The 24,707-nt window shown below is 38.0% G+C and overlaps 1 protein-coding gene across 1 annotated transcript in view; it reads left to right on the top strand.

The window, feature by feature from the left end:
• The window catches only part of snx4 (sorting nexin 4), an 86,670-nt gene that overhangs the window by 32,599 nt on the left and 29,364 nt on the right, over window positions 1-24,707 (top strand). The window contains exons 3-7 of the mRNA XM_028807989.2: window positions 8,139-8,277; window positions 8,395-8,544; window positions 15,865-15,912; window positions 23,385-23,440; window positions 23,562-23,634. Of these exons, the coding sequence (XP_028663822.2) occupies window positions 8,139-8,277; window positions 8,395-8,544; window positions 15,865-15,912; window positions 23,385-23,440; window positions 23,562-23,634 (466 nt within the window). The remainder of the gene's footprint in view (window positions 1-8,138; window positions 8,278-8,394; window positions 8,545-15,864; window positions 15,913-23,384; window positions 23,441-23,561; window positions 23,635-24,707) is intronic.

Below are 24,707 nucleotides of genomic sequence, written 5' to 3' on the forward strand. Positions count from 1 at the left end.
GGGGCAGTAGCTTTCTGCTTCGTGACTCCAGCTGCAGTTGGAAACACGGATTCTAAGGTTAGTTGTATGGTCTTTATTAGGCATGCTCAAGAGATTAAAACCGTATGTAATCTTTATATATTTTACGTATCCCCTGTCCAAGTTTTTGCCTAGCTGAAACTAACTTTTGAATCTGCTGTGTGTATGAGCCTTTACGCTGGATGTAACCACAGTTGATATTAAAAATCTGCATACTCTTACTGAAATTTTAGCTTTTGTTGATGTAAAGGCTAAAATGATGGCAAATCCCAATACCTTTTTTTTTTTTTCTTTTCAACTGTTGTTAACATTTCTGTCACTCCTGCAGTTTTGCTGTATCATGTACAATATCTCAAGGAATTGAGATAACCGTTGATCGTTAAAATATTTTAATAGGATATCCAAAGTTATACAACAAAAAAAGTCTGTTAAACCTTCCAGTAGTTTATGCTCAGTAGAAAATGAAAATCTTACCTGCGCCATATTAAAGGCACCTTCTCCTTACACTAGATGGAACAGAGTTTGGTAGTGAATTTCTCCTCCAGACTTTTCTTGTAAGCATCTATAAGCATCTCTCCACCTGTCTGCTGGTAGCTTTTCCCACTCTGAAATTGCTTCTTTTTTTTTTTGTAGCTGTGAATGTTTGCAGGATTCTGTTTACTGATAGCACATTTAATGGCTTTCCAAAGGTTTTCAGTTGGATTAAGAGCAGTATCCATTGCTGGCCAGTTTAACATACTCCATTATTTCCTTCAACCCTTTAGTGATATATACACACACACATTTTGTGTGCATTTGCAGCCTTGCTGGGAGACCCATGATCTTCAACCCATACCATAATTAAAACAGCTTTCATTTCAGCTTATGGTTTCATAAGTGTGTGTGTGTGTGTGTCTGAATGACATGTGGCTTGTACAGCAGCTTATTTTGTCAATCAAATTAAAAAAAATATATATAATTGCAATCCTTCATTAAAGGATTTATTTCGCAAAAGTATGCCTGCTTGGATTGGTAAGAACTGTGTACATGTGTGGTTTAGCCGTCCAGTGTTGGCTATAGTAGTGGGAGAGGTTAATCACGTGTGTAGCACGCAATCGCATGACAAGAATGGAACAGACATAGGTATACATTGTACATTTAATCCTGCATGTGCTAAGGCTTACATTTAATTGGCCAAGTTTTAGGTCATAGGAAGCAAGTGATTATCCCAGCAGCACAAGGTGTAAGGCAAGAAGGAAATGTATATGGATAGTATGCTGGTCATTTGCAAGGCACATCTGCAACAGGAAAAAAGTGTGCTGCCTGCAATCCAGTAACAGAGGCCTACAAATAAAGTATCTGTTTAGTTTTTTTTTTTTAGTTTTAATCTAGTTATTTTCTATTAATACAGTATTTTGAAATAGTTTGATCTGGTGGTACAAGAGCTAGTATTCAGACCTCAAATTTTCAGGGGCTCAGGTGAATGATGGAAAATGGGAATGAATGTTCTTTACTTCATAGCACATTTACATTTACATCATTTAGCAGACGCTCTTATCCAGAGCGACTTACAACAGTATTTTGTTAGTTTTTTTTCACATACCCCTTGGGGTCAGAGCGCAGGGTCAGCCATTGTACAGCACCCCTGGAGCAATTACAGGTTAAGGGCCTTGCTCAAGGGCCCAGCAGAGTAGGATCTCTTTTGGCAGTGACGGAGATTCGAACCGGCAACCTTCGGGATACCAGCGCAGATCCTTAGCCTCAGAGCCACCACTCCGCCCTTAGCACATGAAAGACTAAACATATATTTTCTTGACTGAGAAGTTTTAGTGACACATTTCTAATATTCACTGTCAAAACCAGCAATCATATGCAGTTAAGCGCATTCATTTACACCGATCAATCCAGAAATATCCAGTACGGGGAAAACATATAAAACCAATGCAGATTTTGGTGCTTTGCAGCAAGAGTGACAGCTCTGCACTGCCACTGTTAAAACCTCTGTACTAAATTTTAACCTGTTTAAAACTACATGTACACAATATCTATTAACCTTTTTCAAGTCTTGTTGCTTGTTTGCAAGCTACACATATGCCTAATCTCTCCTGTGGTGGCAACAGGCAAGATCTTTGCTAAATAATGCAATAATTATTGTGAAATAATGTAATAATTTATATATTTTTAAGTGGCAAGAATGATCTTTCCTAGCTTGTGTGCATTTGTCTAATGTAAATCTACCTTAATCAAAGGATAAGTGTCTGTCCAGTTACTCTGTCATTTCAAAAGATGGTGCATCACAAACATTTCTAGTGAAAAAATGCAGTGGATTTTTCATTCTAACAGATGGCGCATTACAAACATTAACACTCCCTTTATGAATCCCAAATGGCATATAACAGAGACATGTGCATTGCATGGCATTGTGCACTGCAAATGTTAACGCTGAGGTCTACACTGATTTCTTAGATTTCAACTCGTCTACTTTTTATAATAGGCTTAGAGTTTAATAATCCACTTTTTTTTTTTTTTTTTTTTTTTTTTTTAATTGTTGTTTTTAAAGGTGTGAAATTTGCATTCGAAACTTTGCTCTGCATGCACTGCCCTGATTTTCTGGAAGTGCTTGTTTAACAGTATTTTAGCACAAAATGCTTGATTTTTGCCCATTGTGAGCATATGACTGGATGACTTGGAAGTGTGGATTATGCAACACAAGCAATGTTAAGATATTTTAAAGTTTTTTGTTTGCTTTGGTCCAGATGTTGATATTGTATCAGAAAGTTTATCTCAGTTCTGTGTGAAAACATTAACAATTTTCCTTGGCTATCACAGTACAAACTATTTGGGGTAAATAACATGTTAAAAGAAAATGTCATTTTTTGGTGGAGTATTCCTTTAAGATGGTTTTCGCACCCAGTTCAGTTGCGACAGAGATGTGGGTTCTTTCTTTCTTTCTTTCTTTCTTTCTTTCTTTCTTTCTTTCTTTCTTTCTTTCTTTCTTTCTTTCTTTCTTTCTTTCTTTCTTTCTTTCTTTCTTTCTTTCTTTTGTCCATGTGCTACAGTGCAGTGTTGCTGCAGGGAGAAGGAGGACTATCACACATCCTTTAAAAAGTTCACATTTGTCACTGTTAAGAAACTGAAATATCATTATAAATGTGATTACAAATACTTCATATATTATTCTGCAGATAAAACTTTTTTTTTTTTTTTTTTTGCTCAGTTGATACAAATTGTCTGTACAGCATAAATGCATCCAAACTGATCTGCACCATTGGGCAGAGGCCCAGAAAGGGAATAGTGCAGATGGGGAGGTTTAAAGCAGTATTTGTTTTCTGTGCGTGCTCATTTCTGCAAAGTCCACAAACCCAAGGAAAAATCTGTCCGGTCTAAACTGGGAAAAGCTAACCAAGTTCACAATAAACATTTGATAAGGATGACACATTTTGTGACAAAACTGGACCATACACCAGAATGATTCATAGTTTTCACATCCAGGGCCTCATTTTCTGACCTTATAATTTGTTACTACTTTTTTTTTTTATTGTCAGTTGTTGAAATTGCAATCAGTTGGTTTGTTTTTATTCAGTGCAAGTGGTGATATGCAAAGGAATTTTTTATAAATCATGTCAGTGTTGTTAAGAAGTTGAGAGAATTAAAACAGTATATCTTTTTTGTGTAATTTTAATTACTTGGTATGAGATGTGCTTGATCAAAAGAAGTCTTAAGGCTGTGTAACTAAGACCACATTGACTGCACATGGCCATGTTTTTTTTTTTCCTCCTTCTAGCTTCTCTGTCAGAGTGGAGCCAAGAAAGTAATGGAGTAATAAGAGGGCTAAGCTGCTGTTGCTGACTAATGCTTTTCGTGTGTGTGCACTTTCTGTGAAAAGTAATAGGAGAGGTACAATATAGCTTGAATAATGTTTCAAGATTATTACTGTGTATGTGTGTATATATATATATATATATATATATATATATATATATATATATATATATATCATGTGCATTTTATGTGTATAGGTTAATGGAAGGAAATGGAACAATCACAGGGGCTTGCTGCATAGTATACGCTAGCTACACCCATCTCGGAATTCGCTGGAGAGATTAACAATCCCCCACCAAACAGTGAAGCTTTTCACCCGTCACAGTATTGAAATGGATTTTTTTTTCTTGTGTTCTCGTATTACTGAAGCAGTCATTTCATCAAGATAATTCTTACAACAGAAGTTCTGTTTTTCTAAACTTACAATCATTTGTTATAAAGCATGCTAAAACAGTATGTAATTTACTGGATTAAGTTGGCTTTTAGCAAGCCACATAAACTCAATGGACTGAAGGGTGTTCTGTCATTTGTAAACTTTTCATCCTAAACTATATGGGAATAGTTGAGACACAGAGCCTCTTCCACATTTACTCAGTTTGCCATTTAGTCTTCAAGAGCAGATGTGAAGGGCAGGTCACATTGGGGGGTGGGATGGGGGGGAATCAGTGAGTTGAGCTGAGAGTTGCAAAGCTTTATCTGGACTTGTGTGCTTTGTGTAGTCAGGACTGAAGAAAGGGACACTGAGCAAAGCATTTGCAATGTTTAGTACTTTACAGACTAGGCCATCTAGGAATCTTTTCTTCTAGCACACCAGCTGTGTTACAGTTTCTGAAGACATTGGGCCTTGGTTATAGTGGCATTGGTTAATCAGATGTACAGTATCAGAAGTACAATGTAACCGAGGACTTCTGTATACAGTATGTGTTATTTCTTTTGTGGGGCTAATACTATTACTGACAGGAGCACCTTACTCTGGAATATGCTAGATGTACAATTGGCCATGAGTAAAATATTCCTGCCATAGCAATTTGTGCTTTTCCTAGTGACTGACATTAGTTTTTGTTGAAGGTCACTGCAAGACATAATCTTATAGGAAATTTTATTCTTTTAAATTGATACAGGTAATTAGTAGGAATACTGGGAATTTTGGGTATAAATATAATTTGACCCATAGCACTTCCTGTAAAAAAAAAAAAAAAAAAAAAAAAAAGTTTTTGAGGGTTTAGGACAAAAGGCTGTGAATACTTATGCACATGGGATTTCTCAGTTTTTTTTATTTTTAATAAATTTGCAAAAATCTCATACATTTTTCACGTTGTCATTATGGGGTGTTGTGTGTAGAATTCTGAGGAAAAAATTGAATTTAATCCATTTTGGAATAAGGCTGTAACATAACAAAATGTGGAAAAAGTGATGCGCTGTGAATACTTTCTGGATGCACTGTATATACAAGTGAGATTGACGGTTCAAGGTGGGGGCAACTATACACCCCCAACCTCCACCGAATTTGTATGTACAGTCTTGCGCAGATTTATGGCCAACCAAGTTGAGGCAATTTGTACTCCTGGCCGAGGGTCATAGGAAAACAATAGGGTAATAATGTTCTAGCAATTGGCAAAACCAGCCAAAGTAATAAATCTTTCATTACTGTTGTTTATATATATAATATACAAACCGTACAAAAGCCTGTGCTGTAAAAAGCCTGGAGTCCTAGAAACTATTGAAATCGTCAGGAAAAAAATGTAGAGAAGTCAGATAATTGAAAGGAACTACTCTGGGCGTCTCTCTCCTAGGAGGTTTCGTTTTACCAACGTGCTCGCTTCGCTTGTGTATCCTCAGAGGTGAAGCCCTTGCCACAACTCCACCTCTCATTTCTGGGCTGGTCAGACAGACACACATACTTCCACGTGTAGACATTTTTATATATTATATTTATGATGTATATAATAAATGTGAATGATCATAAAGTATGAACTCTGAGTTGATGAAAATGTTCCTGAAATTGTATAGCTATCATTTTAATGGCTGTGATAACTCTTAGGGCATTTCCAGAGCTGTATCTTCTGTAGAAACAGAATACGAGGCTCAGAACAAAGAGTTGCGGTACCAGGGTGCCAACTCCATTTAATGACGGTGGAAATCAGTGAAAAATAAGGAATGAAAAATAAAGGCACACAACAGTGCTAAATACAATACCATGCCATTAGTAAATAAAAAGAATCGCTCCTGTCTTCATCAGTCATGGATACTTGAATGAACGTTAATTGCTGGTGACCTCCGGTGGTTTTTGTAAAGCTGGCCCAAAGTGATGGGGTTTTGTTCGTGGTCAGCTGTCATCTGGCCTGCAAGCCTCTGCACTGTGCCTGAAAATGGAGAAGGTGTTACGAACCATGCAGCCGTTCTGCTTGGGGTGGCATTGCTTACCTTTGTGAGTCCCTCATTGTCCCTTATTCCTTAATCACTTGTGCTTGTCAGTGCTTGCGTCTGCCTTGGCTGGCTGCAGTCTTTGAAAGAATGAAAACCGTAACTAATTGAAGGAAATTAAGGTGAACTGTGACAAGCCAGTACTTTCAGAAGAAGCAACACAAACTGTGGCTATATACATTTTTTGTATTTTATTTTTAAGTTGATTTCTGTTATTAACTAGAATACATGTAGCTACATGAATGTCTTGTTTTTTTCATGCACTTTCTGTTCTGTTTTCTATTATTAACAAGGGCACATTTCCTTTTCCATGTATTGGTTTTTAGTCACTATTGACTGACAGGAGGTGACTGATGACCGTATTCTTCTCCTTATCATGAACAACAGAATAACCAGTACTTGAGATAACCTTATAATCTGGTATCCGAGAATAGCTACATGGAATCTGAAAAGTTAATAATAATTCATTTGTACAATGAATGGAGCTTAGAGTGATTTAGAAAAATGACTTCAATGTATTTCAAGAAAAAAATAACACACATATGCACTATCAAACTTGTTTAATTCAAGTTATTGTTCTGGGGGCCTGGCAATACAGGAAATTCTATGGACGGCACCAGTCCATCACAGAACACACGTGCAAACCCTCTAAACCCAGAAAAACGTCAGGGTGGACGGACAGTGTATACAGTATTATTATTATTATTATTAACTTACAGGTCTTTCTCTTATAATAAGTTACCTAGCATAGATCAACCATCAGGGTATAAGATTGTACCTGCTATTAGTGTTGGATTGGTACTAAAATTTTGACTTGGGTATAGATACCAGCTTTCAGACCTCAATTTCGTTATAAAAATAATACTGAAGCAAATAATGGATAGCCCCCCAGAACAGTCCATCCTTCCTTCCTGCTGCACTGCACTGTACAATTTCACACCTACTTGGTGTGATACACAATAACTTACTTGCCTGTTGCAGCTCAAAATTGCATACCTTCCTGCTTTGCCACCCATGTCATTACAAGTAGCAGTTTCCCTTTGAATTCTACAGCGTGTTGAAAGAGGAGTCCCTGCGCACTCACAGACCAGGGGCTTGGTCCCTGTGGAGTTTCCATCATGTCAGAGAGCAGAATAAAAGAGATGAACACAAGGTCTTTCCAGTTACTGTGTAATTCTGGTGCCGTACTGTTTTAAAAATTATGTAGCACTGCTACCTCATTAATCCAGAGTTCTATGGTTGAATCCCAGCCTGGTGTTGGGTATACAGCATTAAAAGTAATTTGCATTGCGTCGTCCGATTACTTTTTAAAGTAACAAGTAATGTAATACAATGCTTATTTTATTGTAGTAAAAGATACTGCATTATTACAAAAAAAGGGGTTACTGCATTACTAGTAGAGCTTATTCTAGTCACTTCAAAAGGAAAAAAAATGACTTTATTTTGCAGAAGTGTTATGTTTATTTGGTAACAACATGTAGACATGTGCTCTGGCCATCTGGTGAAAGTTAATGAGGAAGAGGTTAAGCACACATGTAGCATGCAATCAAATAAAAAGCATTAAACAAAAATGAAATATAAATACTGTATAACCCTGCATATGGTGAGGGCTAAATTTTATCTGCCCAGTTTCAGGTCACAGGGAGCCAGAGATCATGAAAATGAAATTGGGGGTTTCCATGGAAATTTGTTTCAATGGTTTTATTTTTTTGCATCTTTGTGTGTTGGTAGCATTTATGTCTGCATCTTTCAAAATCAATAATAACATTGTTATATTGCTTTCATTAATATATAGCACAGGTACAGTTGTTAGAAGCCTGGCATTATAAAGTAAATTTGTCAGGTCCCATCCCTAACCCACAAAGTCATTTTTCTTGGCTTTTTTATTTTTACAGGTCAGTTGAAGCTTTAAATGAGGGACAAAGTCCTGCACCAGACACGCTCTGGAGACGATACAGTGAATTTGAATTGTTAAGGAACTATTTATTAGTTACTTATTCCTATATTGTCGTCCCTCCGTTACCGGAAAAAAGGGTAAGATTTTAAACATTATTTTGGAATGCATATCATGTAGTTATTTCTTTGATTGTACCTGCAATGTATCTTGAACCAAAACATTTATCTTCAGTATTTCTTCATTGTTTAACATAGGCAGAGTTTGTTTGGCATAAGCTGTCAGCTGACAACATGGATCCTGATTTTGTGGAAAGAAGAAGAATTGGGCTAGAGAATTTCTTGCTTCGTATTTCTGCACATTCAGTACTCTCCAAAGACAACATTTTTTATTTATTTTTAACACAGGTATGTGAGTACACAGTTTGTTCTTTATTTTAATCATCAGGTTTCCATTTAGGTTATTACTGTCAACCTGATTTTTTTGGGCCAGAGGCTCAACAAAGAAGTTGAAAGTGAATTACAGGCTTTCATGCTTGCCCATGTAAACCCCATGGTGTCTCGTAATTGTTATAATTATATATAACTGGTTGATGAGTTTATCCAACTTGACTCAAAATATCAGGCGACATTATGGATATTTGCAGCTATTATTTACAAATGGAGAACAGATCTCTTAAATGACTTTCTCGGGGTCCCATACTGGCTCACGGCAACAAATGGATCAGCCACGTTGAGGTTTATAGTCTAGTTTCTTAGCCATAACATTATACTGCCTGCAAGTTGCTTTGGATAATTAACTTTACCTTTTCAACCGGGCAGGCCGGTTTTTAGGCCAAGTGCAAAGCAGTATATACCTGAAAGACCAATATTCAGGCCAGTCGGTATCGTAGCTGACCTGAATTAACAACCTACACATTGGTGTTATGCTACGATACTGTTGTGCTACACTAGGCTATAAATCTTCCAGTCTGCCACTGCAGAGGCATGTTCACAAAGAGTGTTACTCCTATCTGCTGTCATAACCCTGCTGGCCAGCATATTGGCCTTTGTTGTGTTACTAGACAATTGTATCCAGCAGAGGGTGGTTGCTCTGTGGGAATTTCTTTTTTTTTAATGTAACTCCTCTAACTTGAACCTGTATATATACCCTTTGGGTAACCATGGCAGAAATATTAAGACAAGAGAAATATTGTATGAAAGAAAGAAAGAATGAATATATATATATAATATACTGCCTGGCCAAAAAAAAAGTCGCCACCTGGATTTAACTAAGCAAATAGGTACGAGCCTCCTATTGGATAATTACTGCATGGGCGATTATCTTTCAGCTGGCAACAAGTTATTTAACCCCAACTGGTGCAATGAGTTGCTTCTCATTTCTTAAACAACCATGTCGAAAGACACATCTCGTGGTCGTGGAAAAGATGTTAGTCTGTTTGAGAAGGGTCAAATCATTGGCATGCATCAAGCAGAGAAAACATCTAAGGAGATTGCAGAAACTACTAAAATTGGGTTAAGAACTGTCCAACGCATTATTAAAAACTGGAAGGATAGTGGGGAGCCATCGTCTTCGAGGACGAAATGTGGCCGGAAAAAAATCCTGAATGATCGTGATCGGTGATCACTTAAACGTTTGGTGATATCAAATCGAAGAAAAACAACAGTAGAACTCAGGTCTATGTTTAATAGTGAAAGTAAGAGCATTTCCACACGCACAATGTGAAGGGAACTCAAGGGATTGGGACTGAACAGCTGTGTAGCCGTAAGGCACGGGCATATTCCAAGATGACAATGCCAGGATTCATCGGGCTTAAATTGTGAAAGAGTGGTTCAGGGAGCATGAGACATCATTTTCACACATGGATTGGCCACCACAGAGTCCAGACCTTAACCCCATTGAGAATCTTTGGGATGTGCTGGAGAAGGCTTTGCGCAGCGGTCAGACTCTACCATCATGAAAAATTAATGGTGAATGCATGGTGAAAAATTAATGCAACACTGGATGGAACTAAATCTTGTGACATTGCAGAAGCTTATCGAAACAATGTCACAGCGAATGCGTGCCGTAATCAAAGCTAAAGGCGGTCCAACAAAATATTAGAGTGTGTGACCTTTTTTTTTTTGGCCAGGCAGTGTGTGTGTGTGTGTATATATATCATTTTTTATTTCCAGTTATTGAAATTGTCCAATTACTTTTAAAAAAAATGCTTTAGTTGCCTCACATTTTTATGCAATCGTTTTGTTCACCCCACTGAATTAAAGCTGAAAGTCTGCACTTCAACTGCATCTGAGTTGTTTCATTTAAAATTCATTCTGGTAATGTACAGAACCAAAATTAGAAAAAAGTTGTCTCTGTCTAAATATTTATGGTCCTAACTGTACATATACTATATATATAAATTTTGCTTTAAAATGCAGCTTTCACTTCCAATATACAGTACATTGTTGTATAATTATTTATACGTACAAATCTAGGCTGAAGAGGAGCTATTGGTACAGTACAATCATTGTCGAGGTCTTTAGTGGGGGTCATTGACAACTAAAGCATCTTGTAGACAGCTTCTGGTGTCATGTTGATTGGCATACCTTAAATACCCACTCATTTCTCATATTCAGTGAGCTATTTTCGATCAAATACCAGGTATGGCCTTAAACACCCACACGTTCATCATATTCAGTGAGCTATTTGTGATCAATGCCATATGTGATTAGGCTCTCTATGGCCCCAATATAGCTCTTATTTCCCTATCTGCCCACAGAGCCCCTGTTCTAATTACTCATGGGCTCTGCCTGAAAGTGATGGGTCAGAGTTGCTTTAATCACTGAAGGTCTCTGCTTGAAATAACTGTCCTTGCTTCACAGTCCATGATATCCGATGGTTATTTTTGAATTCTGGTTGCACCAATGCACATAATATACCACTGTCTAGTTGCATTGTTATGCTATTTGTGTTTTTTTTTTTTCCAATTTAATTTTTTTTTTGCTCCTAGTTTTTCAGAAGGAAATGGAAAGATTTCAGTTTCAGAATTCAGTTGTAATTTAAGTTACATGAGGGCAACAAAGCAGTGAGATGGTGAAGATTTAAAGCAACAAAAAAAAAACCAAATAAACAAAACACAACAATCAGAGCAGTCAAGCACTTCTGTTCCTGGCAGTAGTGGAGAGGGTTCAAGTGATAAACAACAGCTGAGAATGCAGCTGTTCAACACTGCGCTGGTGAGAGAATAGATGTGTACTATGCACAGAGCAGTACAAGCAGGCAAAGAGAGTGAATCCGGGAGCCAAGGACAGGGACCTGCCAAAGCTCTCTAAAAGTGTGTACTGAATTAAATCACTTGAAGTGTTCTTGTGCACTGCCTTTGAGTGATGTGCCTCAAAGCATTTTTCAATGCCAAAGGTGCTGTTTTGTTGTTAGGTCCTTACATTGGATGGTACAAAATAATTAATTGACTATAAGTGATACAGCTTGTTCGATAGGTGCAATCTGTTGTTCTAACATTATGGCATATCATCATATTATCATCCTATAGTAAAATTTTAGTTTTAGAAATCAACTTTTTTAGTTTTCAGAATTGCTGGAGAGGCCAGGGTTATTCAGTTTCATCTCTCAGAAAGTGAATCAGAGTGAGATTTGACTGCAGAGGCCACTGTGTTATTGTGGATTTGTTGTTGCATTCCAGAACATGTAACACTGCTAAACAAGCTCACTCCCACCTGACACTTCAGTCATGAAGGTATTTGTTCATTTATTCTGTGGTATTCCAGCTTTGTTTGACATAAATCTACTGACCTACATTACCTATACACTACTTTGTCATTGTAGCCTGCACAGTTCATGCCATTAAGGATGCATCCATAATTTTGCGTCATTTTCTGGTTTCTCCTCACCATAAATCAGTCCCAAGAGTTTTCATTCCTTGGGCAATTATGACTGTACCTTTTTGCTTTTTCTATTAGGGGTGGGACTTGATTAGGATAGTGGCTGCTATAGACCTGTCAAGAGGTAGGTCAAGTTGTGAGATGTAATATTCTTCTTTCGGCACTATGGTTGTACCCTGATGCTAATTAAATTAGCTTATTTTAGCTTGTTGTAAAACATGAATCATTTTAGATCAGATGATTGTTATTGCACTATTGTAATGCACTTCTCATTAAGATACCCAACAAGAGCCTTCAAAAGCTATTCACAGGTGGCGCAGTGGTAGTACTGCTGCTTTGCAGTAAGGAGACTGTGGAGGATTGTGGGTTCGCTTCCCGGTTCCTCCCTGTGTGGATAGCGCTTTAAGTACTGAGAAAAGCGCTATATAAATGTAATGAATTATTATTATTATTATTATTATTATTACAACAAATTCAAAATAGTGCTGCTAGAATCCTGATGAGGGTGCGGAAATATGAACACATTTCACAAATCCTTCGGTCACTTCGGCTCCCTATCTACCTCCATATCGAATACAAACTCTGTTTGTTTACTCACCAGTGTATCCATGGAAATGCTCCACAATATCTTAAAGAACTCCTTATACTACAATCCACTACTAGAACCCTCCGTTTTACAAATACCTACCGCCTTCGCCCCCCTGTGTCCAAACTTCTTACAATGGGTGACCGAGCCTTTGCAGCCGCTGCTCCACGGCTCTGGAATGGCCTACCAGAGAGCCTGAGAACACAGCGGATTGTAGGCTGTTTTAAAAAAACAACTAAAGACTTCTCTATTTAATTAGGAAAGTTTATTACGGTAACAGGAATACTATAATTATTGTTGTTTTATCTCTGTTTTTTATCTTTCTTTGCCTTTGTTTAAACTTTTATGCTGCACTTTCAGATTTACTGCTAATGTAAAGTGCCCTATAAATAAAATGCATTATTATTATTATTATTATTGCCTACATGCTTTTATTGGGTGATAACTCCTTTTTAGTATACCATTGACACTGTCTTAAAATAAAATCCCAGCAGAGTTGCTGTTTTTGGCACATCCACTCCAGTGTGCTTGGCACCCTGTAGTATGCCACACTGAAAATTCAATTTAGCCTATTTTTGTATAGCTCTCTTCAGAGTGCAAGCACAGAGCACTGTGACAGGTATAATGCAAATACATCCATCCATTTTCTAACCCATTTATCCATGGCAGGGACACGAGGAAGCTGGAGCCAGTCCCAGCAGGTACAGGTGGGTGGAGGGCAGGAACAATCCACTGGATGTGGTGCCAGTCTGTCGCAGGGTGCACACTCACACACTTTTATCAGGGGCTCATTCAGTCCACCTAATCTACATGACTGGGGAAGGAAACCCATGTGGACAATGAGAGGACTTGCAAACTCCCTGCAGGGAGCACCCTGTTGTGAGGCATCATCTGTGCCACTCTGCTACCCAAATGCAAATACAAGCATAACAAATGTATAATTGCGTTATGGGTACACATAGAGACAGTTCAAACAGACAGGAAAACCAAGCAGTTTGAAATTAATTAACATCAATTCATTTTGTATATCTACAGGTGCAAAATAAACTAATAAATGAGGAGCCATAAAATAAATTAACAGATAATCACTGCATATGATAAAGATTAGGAAAAGGTCCCCCCCCCCCCCCCCCCATATTATAATATAGTGGATCATTTGGTAAAACCGTCCTAACCAGGGAAATTTTTCCCCCTCGCCTTGTAACCCTTGTACCTCATATTTTTACTTTGCAAAACAGAAGGAAGCTCCCTAAGTGTTTAGATAGTGTGTTCATTACCATCTACGTTTTCAGCGGCATCTTTTCAATCTCTTATCACCAAGTAAAATATGAATAATGTACACCTAGCAATTAGCTATCCCCTGATGAAATTTCACAGGGAGCTTTAAAGTCTGCAGTAATGGCTGGCATGGAAGATTGACAAAAATAAATGTTTCCATACACTGTGACAAACATTCACTTTTCCATGTGGAAACTAAAAGGAAAATTGCATGGGAGGCCAAGATAAGGGAAGAGGGATCTGTGCAGTTCTTGTTTTAAATGCCTTCTTTGTAGAAATAGTTGGACAAACGGAGAAGCAGCACAGGAATAAAACAATAAAATATTTGTTTAGATATACATAATTACCACGTTCTGTGCAATCTGTTTGTAAACAACCCGTTATAGTGACAGATGCTGAAAGGGTCCCATTTAAAAGGTATAACAGAAAGCCTCATATTGCCAAGTGGCATCATAAGGAATATTCTGGAACAGGTGCAGTCACCTTGGATATTTGTTTTATGAGACAGGTGAGGCAGGGGAAAGTAATGATGTCTGGCCCTTTAAATAAGCAACGCCAACTCGTGAATACAAGGAGGTCCTCGGGCTGAAAGGGGGAAGCTCTGGGAGAAAGATCTCTGATCTTTCAGAGATTGATCTTGATGCTGGAAAGTAAGCCCATCATGGTTCACTTGGCTTGGGTTCAAGAAGCGAACTGGACAAAAGTCTGTCCTCACTGTAAGCTTTTCCTCCTCGTGCTAGAAAGATCCGGTGCGACGGCCTGAATAGCTAGGTCCAGTGGAGCAGCCAGGATTTTGTATTTGTCAATTTGGTCCATTATTTTGCTGCTACTTCTCTTTATCATTTTTGTGCTTTGTATTATTGATAATAAAATCACTCTTTTCTTAGCTTCGGGGAGTAACTCCCATTAACCAAATCCCCCAATTCTTTCAAGGTTTAGGCTTGCAAAACCTTTAATTTATAACCTTGTGTTACGAAAATGGTGCAGAGTAAAACATCTTTCTGTTATATGTATCATAAGTTGGCATATCTACAGTATTTTTCTAAAGAATTTTTTTGAAATTCTGAACTGTTTCTGATCAGCAGACAAAACCTTTACTTAAAATGTCAGTTCTGTGTTACCCCGTTCACTTTTCAGTTATTCCACTTCGTGAATGTTTGAAACTGTTTGTCTTTACTGGTGACAAATGAGCCCTTGTGTTTACTTTCTTGATTTGGACCATGGAGCACAGATGTGCAGCTCACAGGAGTGACCAGAGCATTGCTACATACAGTAGACTTCACAAGTTTTACATATTGTTGGTGCCGTTGACGATAACGGTTCTTTTAAGTTCTTTCAGAGAGAGATTTGTAAGTTTATGAGATCCATCCATCCATTTACACAATCTGCTTAATTCAGATTTAGGATGGGTAAGATGGAACTTACTGTGGTGGTACCTACTAGAAAAATGAACCAACTGTGAATTGGATGCCAGTTTATCCATGGCACATTCAACCAGGCACCGACACTCAAATATACTGAACCAACTTAAAAATGTTAATTAAAACGCAACATCTGTACTGGGAGTGGGCTTTGAACCCAGTCTTGTGATGCTACAAGTGAGCAGTGCCAACCAGCATGCCACTGAACAGCTTTACTAAAAATATGTATACTTTTTAAGCCACATGGCCACTGTTCAAAGATAAACATTTTTTTCTTTATGTATTTTTTTATGACTATACCATTACCAAATGGACATCTTGCCTACAGAGATGTCTGAATTGACATAGTTAAAAAAAAAATATTCTTTAATAACTTCAAGTACACTTATATTTATTTAGTTATTCCTTCACAGCTAGTCCATGAAATTAATTCCAGTTAAAACTATTAATAAAGTAATACAGTACATTAAAAACTGGTGTTAAACTATTGTGAAAAAAATACTGTACATTCAAATTACATTTCTAAAAATTATCTTTTTTTTTTTTTTTTTTTGCTCCTAGGAAAATGGATGGAAAGATGTAGTTTATGATACAGGATTCCAAGCAAAGGTAAGATAAGCACAGCATGACTATTTTTAATTATTAATCTTGTTCCGTTGACCTTGGAGTAATATTGAGACTCTGCATGTACTGAATTTCCAATTTACAGTAGACGGTTCAACAAGTAAAACACCACGTGTTTCTCACCTTTCAAGAGTGGTGAACTTTTATACTTTTTTTTTGTTTGTTCCCCTAGTATACTTTGTTATTGGATAAATTACTACTCATTTGCTGAGAACCAATTTTTTATTAATAATAATTTTAATTAGTAAAACTACATACTCAGATGAACATCTTTATAATGCCTCACTGTGACTGCTCTTTTTATCTTTAGCCAAGTTAGAAGTGTCCTTTCGTTTAGTCATTTTGGTGTATATTTGACGTTTCCTAATAAATAAATAAATATTTAGTTTTTGTAAAAAGCCAAATTCCCTCCAGGGCAAATAAAGTTCTGTATATCTGTTTTATATAGTGCCTTTCCTATTTATCCATCTATGTATTATATAGTGCCTTTCCTATCTCTCTCTCTCTGTATCACATAGTGCCTTTACTATATTATTACTGTACTTAGTGCCCTATCTATCTATCTATCTATCTATCTATCTATCTATCTATCTATCTATCTATCTATCTATCTATCTATCTATCTATCTATCTATCTATCTATCTATCTATCTATCTATCTATCTGTATTATTTAGTGCCTTTCATATCTACCTATGTATTATATAGTGTCTTTCCTATATCTGCCTATCTATCTATCTGTATTATATAGTATGCGTCTATCTATTATATGGGCAGTGTGGTGGCTCTAAGGCTATGGATTTGCACTGGCAATTGGAAGGTTGCTGGTTTGAATCTGTACTTCGATGGGCCTTTGAGCGAAGCCCTTAACCTGCAATTGCCTCATCCTGAGTATGACGTTAACCTGTAAGTAGGCCCTCCAACCTGCAAGGAAAAACCTGGGGGTTGGTGGCAGAATTGGCACTCCAGACACCATAAAAAAACCTCACACTGGTTCCATTCCATCTCTGCTAGTGTGGTGCTGAGGTGTCAGCCATTGCATTGCTGCAATTGGGTCCTCATCTGGGATCCTGAGTTGGTTTGTCATGTGGTGGGTGCGGCAATGCGCTGTATCAGCACCTGCTCCTAACCTGTCTGTCTCTTTTATAGTGCCTTTCCTCTCTAGTATTATTTAGTGGGTTTCCTTTGTCTGTCTGTCATATAGTGTCTTTCCCATATCTGTCTATCTGTCTACAATGCAATATGCATTTATTTTTTTGTATTTTTAAAATAGCTGTGCACCATACATTTTGAAGAAGTGGTAATCTAACATTTAGGCTTTAACTAATGTATGTTTTTTTTTCTTTCTTATCACTGTGCCTCTTAGCAGAGTATTTTGGTCAGATACTGTTTGTGGTGTTAGAAATCATATCCAAGCACTGAGAATGATTTTTTTAATAGCCCTCTTACTATTCTTGTATTCTTGGCCAGACCTTTTCCAAATATTTGTTAATGATGTTGTAAAGGAAGTATTTTTATGCTGCTGCAGTATTTTGATTAATATAAAAGTGCAGTATCTTTTTGTTAAATATCAATATGGCTCTAATAAGATTTGATACGCTAAAACATTGTCAACGTTCTTGAATTTCACAGAGGTTCAGTACCTTTTGAACTTTTCATGGCCTGTGAATGGCAGCTCAGCTGGGCTGTAATCCTTAGTTAATCCATTGGGATTAGTTGTATGATTTTTCAGTTCAAAACAATGGAAAAAGGATACATTCTCGCTACTCCTTAGAGGTTGCCTCAGCAGAAGAGCACTCTTTTTTTGTTTTTGTTTGATTTATAAGTGCATGAGTAGTAGATTTGGAGGAGTTCCTCATCATAGATTTCCTTTAACTGTTGACAGAAGTTAAAAAAAAAAATGCATTCTAAAATTGAGTTGTTTGGAAATGTGTTGTGACCCCATTGTGAAATCTTGCAATTAACTGTAAGTCAGTATAATGGGGGCAATCTAGTGATGGAGTGGGTATAACTGTTGCCTCCTAGAGGCAGCATCCAGGGTTTAAATTCCATGCCTGGTCATAGATTGGTAGAGTTTTTCAGTTGCTCCCTGTCTGTGTGTCATTTTTACTCCGATATTCCAAAGATTCCAAAGAGTGTGGCAGTTTAGATGGCGACTCCAAATTGGCTCCTGTGTCAGTGTGCTTGAGTAGGTCTACGAAGGGTTGGACCCCCATCCAAGCTTGGTTCCTGACTTGTGTATTGCAGATTTTGAAATTAACTAAGTGGGCTTCAGAAATGTTATGTTACAGTATGTTATAATACGTTAAAATGATCTGGCTTCCCTGTTTTCTTTTTCATTTTTTTAATGAGTGATGTTGTAAGTTAATGGCCATGTTATTTTTTAATAAAACTTTTCTGGCCATTAATGCTGCAGTACCAAAAAATAAACAAGATGTGAGCAATATGGTGTACATGATTAGAAACACAGCTCGTTACCTCATGCACAGTAATTAGTATTTGTAAACCCACCATGGGCAGAAGTATCTGCTTGCACAGTCAGGAAGAAATGCTGGTGTGTGTTTTGTAGAGTGGCTTGCCATGTACCCACTATATCCAGAGTTCAACCATGGCAATGGCCAGTGGTCTAGGATTTGCCATTTGTCATCGGGCTGTGTCCTAGACATGCATAATAGGGGATAAATAATAATAATAATAATAATAATGCATTTTATTTATAGGGCACTTTACATTAGTAGTAAATCTCAAAGTGCTACATAAAGAGTTTAAACAAAGGCAAAGCAAGATAAAAACAGAGATAAAACAACAATAATTAGTAGCATTCTTGTTAATATGCTTTCCTAATTAGAAAAGTCTTTAGCTGTTTTTTAAAACAGCCCACAATCCGCTGTGTTCTCAGGCTCTCTGTTAGCCCACTCCAGAGCCGTGGAGCAGCGGCTGCAAAGAATCGGTCACCCATTGTATGAAGTCTGGTCACATTTGGGGGGTGGGGGTTGGGGGGATTGGTGTGAAGGCGGTTAGTATTTGCAAAAATGGAGGTTTCTAGTAGTGAATTGTAGTATAAGGAGTTTCTTAAGATATTGTGGAGCATTTCCATGGATACACTGGTGAGTAAACAAACAGAGTTTGTATTCAATACGGAGGTGAATAGGGAGCCAACGAGGTGGCCGAAGGATTTGTGAAATGTGTTCATATTTCCGCACCCTCATCAGGATTCTTGCAAACACTATTTTGAACTTGTTGGAGTTTTTGAAGGCTCTTGCCGGGGATCCCGATGAGGAGTGCATTACGATAAACCAGCCTGGATGAGATAAAGGCATGAACCAGCTTTTCAGCATCACAGAGGGAGAGGTCAGGAATGTGTGGGTTAGGGAAGAAGTGGCACATGGTAGTCATCCAGGGACTCTAGGATGTGGTTGGAATATGGCATCAGGGAACCCTCTTCACATAGTGTACAACCTCAGCCTTCAACACCTCTGTCATGTATCACTTGCTGGTCAAGGTAATGGCAATACATGCGAGGAAGGAATGAGAGTTGGACTCAATGGCACCCCACACTGTAACACCTGGTGATGGGACTGGATGGCACTGCAGAATGCATGCCTCCGTATTATGGTGTAGTGCCCATATACTGCTCAGATTCTCACTGTCTCAGAAATGGTGATTTATGATTTTTTTTACTTTTTTTTCCCCAGGAGCCCACCCAGCCGCCCACCCAGCCATGACTGGGATCGCACACTTTCGTACAGAGACACATAATACAGCAGTTAAGTACGTCAGTGGTAAAGAATATATTGAAAAAATAATGAAGGACACTATTAAATAATAATTAACAAATAGCCCAATAACCCCAACGGTGATAATTATTTAAGTAAACAAAGGTACAAGAGAAAACCCGACGAAACAGTAGACACAACACAGTCCAGTTTTACAGAGATGTAGAGGATGGTGGTGTGTTAAATGAAATCCCCACTGGACAGCCTCCAGAAAGTTCTAGAAAGTTTGTCCTACTGTGATGCCGGTGTAAGTGAAGATTTGTAGAAGTTGTGAGTGCTCCAAAGATGAAAACGTTTACCAACCCAGATGAAATCGCATGTACAAGGAGGCATGGGGCAAGAACACAAATCCAGTGATAACTGTAATCCTTTGGTTAATGTAATTGCAATCCAAATGAAGTGAACATAGCATTAAAAGCAGCAACAACACAAGACACACAAGACAATTGTAATCCTACCATCATCTTACAACTGAATTTTGTTTCTTCACAGCAACCCCTGTGCAACAGCCAAAGCTGGCCAATGGTGCAATACTTCCGGGGCTGCTGGGAACTGCATTTTGTATATTTTGTAAATTGAACCAGGGCTCAACCGAAAACATGATGCCTGTCATTTAGCCATTAGCAGTGTGCTTGGTACCACTGCAGTTACAGATGCCTGTGGTCAATGGTTAAGGTTATCTGAAAGAACAGGTAGTGAGTGAGAAGGCCCCACTGCTGCAAACGGTGTTGAACAGTGCATGCGGATACTGGTTACACAATTACAAATTATGTTTTTGTATAACGCTTTTCAATGAGTGCAGGCTCAGAGCGATGGGAACAATTCTCAGTTAAAATACAAGTATCGATTGCCCTAATTACTAAATACAGAACTGGTACAGATAAAAACATGGACAGCAAGGCAGAAACTGACAATACATAAATGGAAACCAACAATATCTGTCCATTAATTAATTGAAGAACTATGGCCAGTTGACAACGGAGGAGATTCAAATTGTAAAAGAGGAAGTCAAAAACAAAGTCTGACACAAACACTGTCATGGAGACCTCGGCCATCTAGCCACCAATTCCCCCTAGGCATCCTATAGTGGAGTCCGGGCTGGGCCGTCCGGTCTGACAAATCTAAGCAACTATTGGGTTGTGATGTGGTAGTTTGGTCCATCACTGCCATGCACACAGGGTGTCTTGTTTGTGTGTCGGGGTGCCCCAGACCCCTCACTTCAGTGGGTCCAACCCTCCTCTACCCACTGACACCATACCTTGTCACTGTGCATACAATCTGTCCAACACAAGTATGTTTGGGAAGAATAATCTACATTCCCACAATTCTCTCTTGCTCCAAGTCTGAGAGTTGAATGTGTGGGGCATGTTTGGTCACTAAGAGTACACTAACAACCAGAATCCACTCAGTAGGATTACCTTTGGAGATGTCTTTTATGCTCACTGTGGGAAAGGTCTATGTATGTGGTGTATGTACCATGCTTGTAATCGTTTTCACACTCTACCAAGTTTCAGATCAATTTGATGTGTTTTTCCAAGTGTTCTAATAGCCTTTAATTGTGTATAATTTGAATTACTCTTAACTTTAAGTAACACGAGTACGAGGGTAAATCAAAAAGAGTAAAGACATTTTGAAAATTACACTGTAACTGCAGTGGATAGAAGCTGACACAATTAAACATTCTCATCATGGCTTATGGGTTGTTCAAACACAAAAGTGCACAGCGCTCTCCCATTAGTCTAGTTGAAGCCAAGACTAAATGAGCATGGACGATCCACTGTGGGATTTCACCATTGTTGAAAGATGAGGCGTGCTGAGATTTCTAAAAACATCATCAGAGACATCACTCATCCTGGACATAACTTGTTTAAGCTTCTTATAGGCAGGCGCTTCAAATCAGTCCATACACTCACAAATAGTTATAAACTCATTGAAGTCTGATATCTCCTCAGTCTGAGATCATTTTTCATTGAACATGTACGATAAGTAGGTAATGTGTAATATACTGTTTACTAACGTGCAATAATAATCTATGCTGCTGTACATTTATGCAATAATAATCCGTCTTGGTTACTTGGACATTTAACATTATATATGGCATCTGTAGATGGAATTTATATGATTATTTTGTGTTTAGTTCCTATTTATATTCATTTATTTTATTGTTATCTGAAATATTTGCCTTTTGGATTTTAAATGCACTTTGGGGTTGTCACCAAAGTAATTTTGTTGTGTTATACAATGACAGTAAAATACCTGAACTTCATCGTAAAAGCTTGATGACTTAGGGTACCGCAAAGTTTTGTGCAAGATGGGCACCCAAACATTCTTACTAATCTGCACAAGCAACATCTCATGGACGCTGTGACCCAATGCAGCGGCCTCAACTGTGGAAGCAGTTAAAATGTCTTCCACGTCCCCCTTACTGCCCTAATGTAGCACCATGCAGTGATCATATCTTTGTTCCAGTTAAAGCAGCTAAAAAACCGTCGAACCTTAACCTCTGATGAAGAGGTTAAGGAGGTGGCACAGACCTGGATGTGGGAGCAGCCGAAAAATCATCTTCTCCCAAGTAGAATGAAATAAGAAGTGCATTGATGTACAGAGAGACCATGTGAAGAAGTGATATAACTGTTCTGTTCATCTGGTGACAGGTTACCCGTATTAAAGGGCTAGTTGCCTTTACTTTTGAATCTCCCTCATATAAAAAGTCATTAATAGTCTTTCAGTTTTCCAGTAATGCATATTCTTCCTTTCAACATACAGGTGATCCAGTGCTATGGCCTCTTTTTAGAAATTTTTTAAACAATATCCAAACAGTTTGGCATAGTTACTTCATTTTACTCATGCAAGACATGAATTTTCCATCTGCTTTAAATAATTTAACATTTGATTCATTGCTTATCAGCACTGGGGATTTGTTTTCATCGGTGCAAATGGCCCAGTTGAGAGTTTTGTGGATGGCCCAAGCTGACTTTGTATTTGTAAGCCAAGTGTAATCTTTTGGCTGTCGTTCCATTTTATGTGTGCTGACATTGTTAGTTTGCTTCCTACGGCTGATTTGCTGCTTTGAATAACAACCTTTTTAAAATGCTTGTCTTTCGTACAATAAAGAAGTCTCACTGTGTGTATATTTGTCGTAATAAACCATTACTTAACGGAACTTGGAGAGTCCATATTTAATTTCATTGTATGTCTTCTGCAAGTTGTTTGCATTAGTTAAGGAGTCTGTTAATTTTTCCTTTCACATGCACAAATCTTGGTATCATAATTGACTGAAAGATTTTGGCCTCCCTGTAGTATCTTCCTTATAATCTTCTTTGATTTCTCTCCTGTAAAGTTACACAGTGTAAAATGGTGTTGTAATTGTTTAGTGATAGTAGTGCAGCATTGCATGGGATATCTGGTCTCGGGGCTCTCTGGGTGGACTAAATGATGCACACATCCCCTATATAAGCTGGGAAATTTTGGTGGGGAGCGGTGGTGGCTGAAATATTTAAAATACTGAAAATTGACTATTTAAATGATAATAATTAAAATAAAGGTAATTACTGGCAGACCATTTTTGTCATACACTGGCTTTCTGATGTTCACCTTTGCTTTCTTTTTGTACAAAGTTTGTAAATTGTAGATAGATAAAGCAGTTTTCTTTGTTACAATCTTTTAAAATTAACATTTGCAGGCAGATTCCAGGTTGAAAGCTCTTAATGCAACCTTTCGGGTAAAAAATCCGGAGAAGTAAGTGCTGTTTATTATTATTATTTTTTTTTTTTTAGAGAGTAGCAAATGTTTTTGTGCTCTTTTTTCAATTGACATATATCATCTGTGCAGCCTGTTGACCTTTTTTTCCCCTTTTAAGGAGATTTACAGAGCTGAAGCACTACAGTGATGAACTGCAATCCGTCATATCACATTTACTTCGTGTACGAGCTGTAAGTGCATTTATACGACAATAAAAATATATATTTTCATTTTTTTATGTTTTTTTGTAGTTTACCTTCAAAGCTGACAGAGCACCATATCTGGGTCAAACTGACCTGTGCAGTGTTATAAAAAAATGCCCATAAATAGTGATTGATCTGAAGAACACTGACTGTTCCATGCCATTTTATACCTCAGCCAAGTGGATGTTACTGATGTGGAAAAATTAACTCACTTTTATTACAGCATGAAAATTATAATGTTACAATAAATGTTCTTTGATGCTGGCAATTTCTACACTTAAGAATAATGGAGAGTATTTTTTTGAAACGGATCTTAGAAGGTTTATGTGTTTTCGAATGATGAAGCTGATAATGTCTACACTTTTGGCAGTCAGAAGGTACACTATGTGGCCAAAAATATGTGGACACCTCCCAGATTACTGAGTTCATTTGTTTCAGCTGCACCCTTTGTTAGCAGGTGCATCAAATCAAGCACATAGCCTTGCAATTTTCATTGGATAGCACTGGCAGTAGAATGGGTCGTAATGAAGAGCTCAGTCACTTTAAACGTGGCACTGTCATAAGATGCCACCTTTGCTGCAGGCCAGCTGCTAGATCTGGCCCAGTCCAGTGGAAGTGCTAGTATTGTACAGTGGAAGTGCCTCGGTGCAACAACAGCTTAGCCGTGTAGTGGTAGACCACGCAGACTCACAGAGTGGGGCCGGGCTCTGGAGTTGGTACACAAGACTTTCGACTCCAGCTGCAACTTCTCAATTTATGGTACCTCCGACTCTGACTTCTGTGTTTGTAATTAGACTAATATATTTACTACTAGCTATCCCAGACAGCTCCATCCACGTAGTAGTGAAACAGCACAAAATCAATAAAAAAATGTAATTCTGGCCAAGTAGAAGGTAGGAACACTCCAACGTCAAACACTGCCACTGTATCTGATCGTGTTCAGCTCTGACGGAAGAATACTTCCCACATAGGGAGAAAAGCATGTGGCCATGATATCTCGTGACAGTCAGCAGATACCCTCTAAACACATGTAGCTGTGATATGTCTCTCAAAAATGTCGA

The sequence above is a fragment of the Erpetoichthys calabaricus genome, chromosome 8 (assembly GCF_900747795.2).
Source record: "Erpetoichthys calabaricus chromosome 8, fErpCal1.3, whole genome shotgun sequence".
In the NCBI taxonomy this organism is placed as follows: domain Eukaryota; kingdom Metazoa; phylum Chordata; class Cladistia; order Polypteriformes; family Polypteridae; genus Erpetoichthys; species Erpetoichthys calabaricus.